This window comes from Chrysochloris asiatica, unplaced genomic scaffold, assembly GCF_000296735.1.
Source record: "Chrysochloris asiatica unplaced genomic scaffold, ChrAsi1.0 scaffold00049, whole genome shotgun sequence".
Classification (NCBI taxonomy): Eukaryota; Metazoa; Chordata; class Mammalia; order Afrosoricida; family Chrysochloridae; genus Chrysochloris; species Chrysochloris asiatica.
The window spans coordinates 15,481,605-15,492,374 of NW_006408567.1; the positions used below are offsets into that span (position 1 = coordinate 15,481,605).

At 37.3% G+C, this 10,770-nt stretch overlaps 1 protein-coding gene across 1 annotated transcript in view; it reads left to right on the forward strand.

Annotated features, from left to right (window-relative positions):
* DOPEY2 (dopey family member 2) overlaps window positions 1-9,288 on the forward strand; it is a 170,156-nt gene extending 160,868 nt beyond the window's left edge. Inside the window, exons 35-36 of the mRNA XM_006862564.1 lie at window positions 8,099-8,228; window positions 9,037-9,288. Of these exons, the coding sequence (XP_006862626.1) occupies window positions 8,099-8,228; window positions 9,037-9,288 (382 nt within the window). The remainder of the gene's footprint in view (window positions 1-8,098; window positions 8,229-9,036) is intronic.
* The last annotated feature ends 1,482 nt before the right edge of the window (window positions 9,289-10,770 follow it).

Below are 10,770 nucleotides of genomic sequence, written 5' to 3' on the forward strand. Positions count from 1 at the left end.
GATAGGACGAATGTAAAGCTAATGTTCTCCCATGTAAACTATCACATAATTCATAATAAAACATTTTTTTTTTAAAGTGAGTTTCAATGAACATCACTGTTCACAGCAGCATTATTTTTAAGGACCCAAAAAAGAGAAACAACCCAAATGGCCATCAGCTGAAGTGTGGATAGCATGTTTTTTGCAAGCCACACAACCTTCTTAGATATTAAGTTTTCTGTGTGAGCGATGCACATTGTGTGCGTGCATAGTATGTGTGAAAAATGGTGTAAATAAAACATGGTAAACTCATACAGTGGAATACTGTTCACTCAAAGGAAAGAATAAAGTACTAATACCTGATGCCAAAAAGATGAACCTTGAAAACATGATGCTAAGTCAAGAAGTCAGTCACAAAGAACCAAATGTTACACAGTTCTATTTACTTACTTATTTTCTTCAGTTCTATTAGGGTTTGATTTATGTATTTTGAGACTCTTTGTTAGAAATGTTTTATTGTGAATTGAGTAAAGGTTAACAGATAGAATCATCAACTTTACATTCAACAAATTATGCACTTTATTTCATCTCAGTGATTACGACCCCCTCCCTGCAACGTTATCCTACTTTCTCCCTGTATGTGGCTTCCCTTTTACATCTTATATTTCACAAATGAACAAAGCAAAAATACTTGATGGACCCTTACAAAACAAAAAATAAATATTTGTTTAAATGCCCTAAGGGCATATTCTACAAGCCAGCCTCCTGCCTACAGGCACAAAGCCTTACTCAATTCGTGGGCCTAGAGTCTGCAGCTGCTGTATCTCTCCATGCCATTGCCTCTACCACCATCTCTGCTGTTGCCGCATTTCTAGGTAGGCTCTCACGCTTCGCTCATGCTTTTCCTTGTTGGTCCTGGGATCCTCTTTGTTCCTGAAATGAAAGATTAACTATTCCCCCTTTCAGTTACACATCTTCTACAATTATAATTGTGCAATCACAATTAATCCTCCTAACAATTATTCACAATTGGATCATAAAATTGTATCAGCATTATCCCCCATCCCCTTTCACCAGATCCACCTGGAGAAGAGGAAAACTATTCAGTGGGAATTCTACCTTACCCTCCTCTTTTCTCTGTAGGGCAGACTTTTTTTGTCTTGATGCCCCAAAGCAAACAGCTTCCTTATGACAGCCAAACATTCCACTTTTGTTCTTCAGGTCTTTCTTTCAATAAGATTCTCCTGTTCTCCCAGCAGTTCTGGGCTGGTCTGCATGTCTTTTCAAGTGAGAAGCTGAGTGGGGCTCAGGATTCCAACTAAGGCCCCATACTTTATAAAGAGTTAATAGGAAGCCTGTTTCCCTGAGCAAAGTCTAATTCTCCCCTCAGCAAATCCAGTCAGTTATTGGCTTAAGACAGGTTGCAAGCTTTCTGTAATCACAATTCCCTGTATTCATTTCTATCACACTTAAATGTCTATTTTACAATAGTAGGCAGGGGAAACCAACATCCACAAGATGGTCAAACACCTGAACATTTTATCCCCTCCTTTACCCATTCAGACTATGTCTTGATCCCTGTATCACAGAACACGGTTGTTCCAAGGTTGTGTATTAATTACTATTTACCACTTTCCCATTTAGGCTATGCGTACTTCTCTTAAGGCCTCGTCTATCTTCATTGTTCATCTGCTACCCTCCCTTTTGTGTAGTGCCCTCCGCCTCCTTTTATATTGCCTTCCCTGTCACCCAGGCTAACATGTGTCTGCCCTCTAACCTGTGAATTGCTCTCCATTCACTCCATCCTGTGTAACCATCAAAGAATGTTTCTTTTAGTATGGAAATCTTTTCTTAGGTTTTTTACAATGATGGTATCATGCAGTATTTCTCTTTTTGTGACTGACTAATTTCACTCAACATAATGTTCTCAAGGTTCATCCATGTTACGCGGTAGCTTGCAGCTTCCTTGTTATTTATTCTTCAAGGTAGCATAATATTCCATTGTGTGTATGTACCACAGTTTATCCATTCTTCAGTGGATGGGCACTTAGGCTGTCTCCATCTTTTTGCTATTGTGAATAATGCTGCTATGAGCATTGATGTGCATATATCTACTTATGTTCTGGTTCATATTTCTTGTGGGTAAATACCAAGTAGAAGGCTTTCTGGGTAATGTATTTCGAACTTTCTGAGGAAGCACCATACCATTCTCCAGAGTGATTGAACCATTTTACAGTCCCACCCACAATGTAGAAGGATCCCAATCTCTCCACACCCTGCCAGCATTTGTTTTCTATTTTTGTTTTAACTTTGTTGTTCATGCTGGTGTCTCGAGATGATATCTCATTGTTGTTTTGATGTCCATCTCTGTAATAGTTAATAATCCTGACTGAGCATTTCTTCATATGTTTTTGGCTGCCTGAATATCTTCCCTGATGAAGTGTCTGTTCATGTCTGGTGCCCATTTTTTAAATTGGGTTGTTTGTCTTTCTTTTGTAGAGGTGTTATAGTTTTCTATAAATTTTAGAGATTAGTCCAGGGTCTGATATGTCATTGCAAAAATTTTCCCTAGTCTGTGGGCTCTCTTTTTGCTCTTTTGGTGAAATCTTTTGATGTACATGAGTGTCTAATTTTCAGTAAGTCCCTGTCATCTATTTTGTCTTCTATTGTTTATGTGTGTTTTGCAATGTTTGATAGCCTATGTATGCCATGTATTAGAGCTCCTAAGTCTGTCCCTGTTTTTTCAGTGATGATCCTTATAATTCTGGGTTTTCCATTTAGGTCTTTAATCCATATTGAGTTTGTTTTTGAATATGGTGTGAAATATTGGTCTTCCTTCATTCTTTTGCAAATCAGTTTCCAGTATTGCCAGCACCATTTCTTGAAGAGACTATCTCTTCTCCATTTAAGAGAATGGTTTTGGACCTTTGTCATAGATCAGTTGACTGTATGTGGATGGATTTACTTCTAGGTTATCAGTTCTGTTCCTTTGATCTATGTATCTTTCATTGTACCAGTACCAGGCTGTTCTGACCCCTGTGGCTGCGTAGTAAATTTTGAGATCAGGAAGTGAGAGTCCTCCAACTTTGTTTTTCTTCTTAAGTAGTGTTTAGCTTACCCGAGGATTCTTTTGCCCTTCCACAGAAAGTTCATGATTGTTTTTTCCATCTCTTTAAAAATGTCATTGGAATCTGGATTGGGATTGTGTTCTGTCTGAAGATTGCTTTGGGCAGTATGGACATTTTCACGATGTTAAGCCTGCCTGTCCATGAACAGGGTGTATTCTACCATTTTTGTAAATCATTTTTGGTGTTTTGTAGTAGTGCTTTGTAGTTTTCTTTGTGTAGCTCTTGTGTTTCTCTGGGTAGAATTTTTACTAATTAGCAGTTCAAGTTCACCAGCTGCTCCTCGGAAAACCCTATACATGAGTCAAAACTGACTAGACAGCACTTAACAACAACAAATTCCATCCTTTGTGTGGCTATTGTAAGTGATATTGTTTTCCTAATTTCCTTTTCAGAGCTGTCTTTATCAGTATAGAGGAATCTAAATGATTTTTGTATATTGATCGTGTACCCTGCCACTTTGCTGAATCTTCCAGTTGTTGTTGTTCAGTGCCATCAAGTCAGTTCCAACCCAGAGAGACCCTGTATAGGGTTTCCAGGAAGCAGCTGGTAAGCTTGAACTGCCAACCTTAAGTTCAAATGACTTTGTAGTCCAGTGAATTAATCCAATCATTTTTTTTTTCTGAGTCCTTGGGATTTTTTATGTATATTACTATGTCATCAGCAAATAGAGAGAATTTTACTACTTCTTTGCCAATTTGAATGCCTGTAGTTTCCCTTTCTTGCCTTATAGCGCTAAGACTTCCAACACAATGTTGACTAGGAGTGGTGATAAAGGGCATCCTTGTCTGGTTGCTGTTCACAAAAAGAATGCTTTTCAGTTTCTCTCCATTGAGAGTGATGTTGGCTGTTGGTTTTGCATAGGTGCTCTTAATAATGTTGAGACATTTCCCTTAAATTCTTACTTATTGAGTGTTTTTTCAAGAATGGCTGTTAGATTTTGTCAAATGCTTTTTCTGATCAATCAATATGATCATGTGATTCTTTCCTTTTTTAAATTTATATGTTGGATTACATTTGTTGTTTTTCTAATATTAGACCACCCTTACATCCCCGGTATGATTCGCACTTGATCATGATGAATTATTTTTTTGGTACATTGTTGAATTCTATTGGCTAGAATTTTGTTGAGAATTGTTGCATCTTTGCAAATGAGGGACACTAATCTATAATTCTCTTTTTTATTGATTTTTTTGTAGTTTGGGTATGAGGCTTTTGCTTGCTTCATAAAATGTATTGGACAGTTTTCCATCCTTTTGTTTATTCTGGATTAGTTTGAGTAAAAATTGGTATCATCTCTTCAATGAATGTTTGGTAAAATTCACCAGTAAAGCTATATGGTCCTGGACTTTTTTTTTGTTGGAGTTTTTTAATGACCTGATCAATTTCTTCTTTTGATATAGGTTTGTTCAAGTTTTTTACTAACTGTGTTTTTAGATATGTCATGTTTATCTAAAAATGTGTAGAATTTCCTCTAGGTTTTCAAATTTGTTCAAGTATAATTCTTCATAATATTCTGTTATTATCCTATGTATTTTCATTAGTTCTGCTGTGATGTTACCCATATGGTTTCTTATGCATATTATTTGCATTTTCTCTCTTTTCTTTTGTTAGATTTGTCAATGGTTTGTTGATTGTATTAGCTTCTTGTCTTGTTGATACTTTCTATTGTTTATCTGTTTTCTCTTTCATTTATTTCTGCTCTAGTCTTTATTATTTCTTTTCTTCTGGATATTCTGGGCTTACTTTGCTGGTCTTTCTCTAATTGTTGGAGATGTTGTATTAATGTGTTGTGTTTTGTTCTTTCTTCTTTTGGGATGTGTGTGTTTATTGCTATAAATTGCCCTCTCAGCATTGCTTTTGCTGTGTCCCAAAGGTTTTGGTATATTGTGTTTTCATTCTCATTTGTATCTAGGAATTTTTTTACTTCATTTTTTCATTTCTTCTACTACTCAGTAGCTTTTAAGCAGTGTGTTACTCAGTTTCCATACATGTGTTTTATTTCCTTGATCTTCCTATGATTGATTTCTAATTTTATAGTATTCTGATCTGAGAAGATGCTTTGTAGTACTTGGATGTTTCTAAATTTATCGAGACTTACTTTGTGACCTAAAGCATGGTCTGTTCTGAAGAATGTTCCATGTGTACTAGGAAAGAATGTTTATTGGGTTGTATATTCTGTATAGATCTTTGAGATTGATTTTGTTGTTTAGTTCCTCTGTGTCTTTGTTGACTTTCTTTCTGATTGTTCTGTTTGTCCTTTTTTTTTAAAAAAAAAAAAGATTTATTGTGAATTATGTGATAGTTTACATGGGAGAACATTAGTTTTACATTCAATCTATCGTATATCATCTCATTGCCATGGTTACAGGCACCTCCATGCAATCCTTCCCCCATACCCCCCAGGTCTTCAGCACACAGTCGCTCTCCCTCTCTGGATCTAAAGTCTCCAGTTGCTCCATCGCTCCACGTCATCATCTCTGGCTCCATTTCAGGCATCACTGCTTCTCTGGGTAGGGTCCCACTCTCTGCTCTTCTCCCTTGATGGTCCTAGGGACCTCAGCTCCTAGACTGAAAAGTTAATCACTCCCCTCCTTGCTATAAAACATCTACCTTTACATTTCCAACCCTCATAAACAGTCCTGATAACAATTATTCACTATTGTATCACAAGAGACCCGTCTGCATTTCATTGCATCAGCTCCGCCTAGTCAGATTGAATACTACTCACTGGAGATTCTACCTTCCTCCAGGCCCTCTGGATCTAGGTTCCCTCTTGAAAGCTTGTAAGCCAGTCACTTCTTGCCTTTGTAGCTCCCCACCCCCCATTTTGAGTAGCCAATGTCCAAATTGCCCATCCCTGTCTATTCTGTGTGTGGAGGGGGGTGGGAATGATTCTTGCTGTAAGGACTTGTTCCCTCTTTTGAGCTACTGCTTCCATAGGTATAGGTCAAGTTCATCAAATTGTATGAAAATACTTTTTTTTTTCCCTCTTCTTTTTACTTTTGGTTGAGTTCTGATCATCCAGTCACTGAAGACAAGATAAGTGGGTATTATCTGCAAGTGTGGGTGTTCTTATGCATATGCCCTCTCTTCTTATCAGCTGGACGCTTCGCTCTCCACTCTAGTCCTCTGTGGTTATGTCACTGACTCTGGGCCCAAGAGTCCCCAGGTCTTGCCACACTGCTGGCTAACCAGGTCTTCACCCGGGTTCACAGAAGTCTATTGAACGTTATAGGGCTTAGCTTACCGCTTCATTGCTGTTTTTCCCTCACTTTCCCTTATCAGTGTCGAACGTGGTATCACCTGTCTGTCCTTTTTTGAAAGTGGTATTTAAACCATTAGCATTCAGTGTAATTGTCAATAGGTATGGATTAATTGCTGTCATTTTGGGGTGTGTGTGTGTGTGTGTGTGTGTGTGTGTGTGTGTGTGTGTGGTGCTGCTGGTTTCTTTGTTCTTCATGCTTTCCTGTTCTGAGTTCATTTTTTTTGTACTTTTTCCTGTTAATTTCATCATAGTTTTAATGTTTTCAAAATCTTCCTGGGGTTTCCTCTTCTTAATTTGATGTGAACATGTATTTCTTTTGAGTTTACCCTGTATTTTATTAATTTCTTCCTCATTTTAAAACTGTCTGTTTTATCCTGTAATCTACCTGATGACATCATCACCTGGAACTCTGTAACTATATTTTTCCCTTCCTTCATTTTGTAGTTGTGCTGATCATAGACTGGTATCCCAGATCTACTTTGGACACTTCCATACCTGGACTGAATTCTGGTTGTTGCATGCTCTTGGTGGTTCTCAATCCAATGAACTCCCTTTCGTGTATTTTGGAGCATTGGCTTGGCTTATACAAAGTCCTTTAATTTTTGTTTATCCTTAAATGTTCTAATCTCATTGTCATATTTGATGGACAGCTTTGCTGGGTATATGATTCTTGGTTAACAGTATTTTTCTTCTAGAATTTTTATATGTGTCCCCCATTGTCTTCTTGTCTACATGGTTTCTGCTGAGAAATCAGAGCTTAACCTTACTGGTTTTCCTTTGTAGGTAACATTTCATTTTCCTCAAGCTGCTTTCAGGATTCTTTCCTTATCTTTCATTTTTGAGACTTTGAATATGATATGTCTTGGTGATTTTCTTTTGGGGTCTATCCTGCCTGGTGTTCGTTCAGCTTCTTTTGCTTATCTTCTCCTTCATGATGCTAAGGTCATTTTCTTTGAGCAGCTCTTCGACTATCTTTTTTGTGGTTTTCTTTGAGTCTTTCTGCTCTTGAATTCTGATCACCGGTAGATTATTCCTCTTCATGTTGTCCCACACCCTTTTTTCTGATTGTTCTTCTCTCGTTCCAGTATTGAGAGATTTATTTTCAAGTTCACCAATTCTGGTTTCCATTGGTTCAGTTCTACTCCTTTCCCCTTTCAGTGTATTGTCCATTTCTGATATTTTAGTATTAATCATCTGGACCTCTGTTTGGAGGTTTTGTATTGTCTCCAATGCTGTATTTTGTTTTGTTTGATTGTTCCTATAGTGCTTTTCTAAATTATTCCTTATTTTCCTCAACCTTTCTGTGAAACATTTGGATGTAACTCGGTAACATCCTCCTGAATTCTTTATCAGGTAGTTCCAGTGCCTCTTCGTCCTTAAAAGCATTTTCTAGCTCTTCAGCTTTATGCCATTCCAATTATATAAATTGTGCAAAAGACACATCTACAGGGACAGAATTTGATTAGTAATTGCCTAGGGCTTGCAGGGATATAGGCTTAGGGGTAATAAATAAGGGGAGCAAGAATTCTTTGGTTAATGAAAGTATTCTAAAATAGATTGTGGTGATATAGGCACAATTTTTAATTAATAAAAGACATTGAATATTGTACATTTAAATGGAGGAATTGAATACAGTCAGAGTTATATCTCAACAAAACTGTTAAGAAATTTCAGGAAAAGTGATCTCAGAGCCATATCCTTCCTGACTTCAGGTTTTTCCTTCCAGTTATAGGTGGGCATTTGTTCCAGAAGTGGACACAGACGGTTCTGCCTTCCTGTTGGAGCTTGAGGAACATCACCAAGAATGCAAACCCCATACTGTTAGGATACTACAACTTCTAAAGTTAAAATATGGGGTAAATTTTTCCCTTTTAAAAATTTTGTCCAAGGTTGAAGTTGGGATAGGAAATGAGGCCTGAGTAGTGAGTAAGACATTTCATAATATTTTAATTTTGTTGTGAAAATATGTACAGTTAGAACATATACTAATTCATCAATTTCTACACGTACAATTCAATGATGTTGATTACGTTCTTCAAGTTGTACAGCCAGCCACACCTTCCTTTTTGGAGTTGCTCCTCTCCTGTGAAAAAACTCACTGCCCCCTAAGCTTCCTATCTAACCTTTCCAGTTGCTGTTGTCACTTTGATCCTATGATTTATCTTTTAATTCCATTTTCCAAGGACTTTTTGAGGCCCCACATAGATATGATGCCTGATTTTACTGATATGGGATATTTTTCAAGATTTATCTGAGTTTGAAAACTTGGAAAGAGTTATAAATTCCATCTTTATTTTCTTTTATTGTTTGTCACACACGTTGCTTTCTTATCCCAGTTGCTAAAAGGTGAAGCTTCCTGGGTATCACAGTCTTGCAGAAGTGTTTTACCTCTCAGCTTCCTGTTAAGTTTTTAATCTAAAAAGAGGAAGAGCCGTCAAGGAGGAATGTTAGGGTCTTGGGTGGGATTGGGCTCTAGGTGGAAACCTGATGTGAAATGTTAACTGACAACCTAAAATTTGAGTATTTTCCTATAGCTAGTACTTAGAATGAATTTTCATAAAGAACAGATCTTTTATGTTTTACTGCATGTATGACCCTTGTCAAATCATTACTCGTCCCCCCTTTTTATAACCATATCTTTTTTTAATGGATTTTTATTTGCAGGAAATTAACAGCTCTGATGAGATAACTGTGAAGAATGAATTTCCTCTTCTGCGCCAACATTCTGTTTCCAGCATTAGACAACTGATGCCATTCTTCAAGACTCTAAATTGCGCTTTTAAAACCCAAAGTAAACTTCCTGCTGAACCCCCAGCACCTCCATTCTTAGAGGATATTGTCACAGTTAGTCCTAGGGTTTTGGAACAACTGGAAGAAAGTGTTGAACATGATTTTTTGGAGCATCTGGAGTGCTGACGTTATGAGACAGAATTTGTTTCATCCATGTATTGGTACATCCGTGAGAACCAGGACATATTCTAAATAAGAAAGAAGCCAACTTAGTGCTTTCAGCTGGGTCTGTTTCAGTTTTGAAAATGGAGTTCAGAAAATTTTCTGTTTGAAAACAAAACACACTTCCCTAAATGCTTTGTCATATATTTGAATCTGATTATATGTTTCTTCCCCGATTTATGTAATGAAAATAAAATTAACATATCATCTGTCTGTAGCACAAAATTTGTAATATGAAGTAAAGTATGGAGAGAATGAAGATGTCATTTTCTTTGTTGAAGTAGACAATGCATGGGTCTTTCTCAGTATATTTCTCTACAAATGTTAACTTGTTAAAAGAATATTTTTTAAACCTTTCACACACAGATCCTTCAGAGCATTTATTTTGGTACTGCTTTTTAAAACTGCTGTTGTTGTTGTTGTTAGATGCTGTTGAGTTGGTTCAAACTCATGGTGACCCTGTGTACAGCAGAATGAAACGCTTCCCAGTCCTGCACCTTCCTCAGAGGCAGGCATTGCTGTTTGAACTCCTTGTTGTAGCCTCTGTGTCAGTCCATCTCATTGATGGTCTTCGTCTTTTTTGCTGACCTTCTACTTTACCAAGCATGATGTCCTTCTCCCGGGACTGGTCCCTCCTGATAACATTTCCAAAGTATGTGAGAAAAAGTGTCCCCATCCTTAGTTCTAAGGAGCATTCTGGCTGTACTTCTTCCAACTCAGATTCTTCTGGCAGTCCACGGTATATTCAGTATTCTTCCTCAGCACTATGATTAATTTAAATGTATTAGTTATTTTACAGCCTTTCTTGTTCATTGTCAAACTTTCAAATGCATATAACATGATTGAAAATATTATGGATTTACTCCTCAAAGTGACATTTTTGCTTCTGAACACTAAAGAAATTTTTTGCAGCAGATATGCCTGCTGCAATACATTGTTTGGTTTCTTAACCGTAGGATAAGCACTCGGCCTCAAGGTCGGTTTGAACCACTAGATTGGTGGTTCAAACTCACCAGCCACTCCTCAGAAACCCTATACAGGGTTGTTATGAGTCAGAACCAACTCAACGGCACTTACCAACAATAACTACTTCCATGAGTGTTGATTGTGGATCCAACTAAAATGAAATCCTTGACAATTTCTATCTTTTCTCTGTTTATCATGATGTTGTTTATTGGTCCAGTTATGAGGATTGTTATTTTCTTTTCATTAAGTTGTAATCCATACTAAGCTTGTACTGATTGATTTTCATCAGTTAGTGCTTTCAGTCCTCTTCACCTTCAACAGCAAGGTTATGACATCTGCATAACTCAGGTTGTAATGAGTCTTCTTCCAACCCTGATGCCACATTCTTCCTCATAATCCAGTTTCTCGAATAATTTGCTTAGTACAGATTGAATAAGTGTGGTTAGAGGATGCACACGTTTCTTGATTTAAAACCTTTCT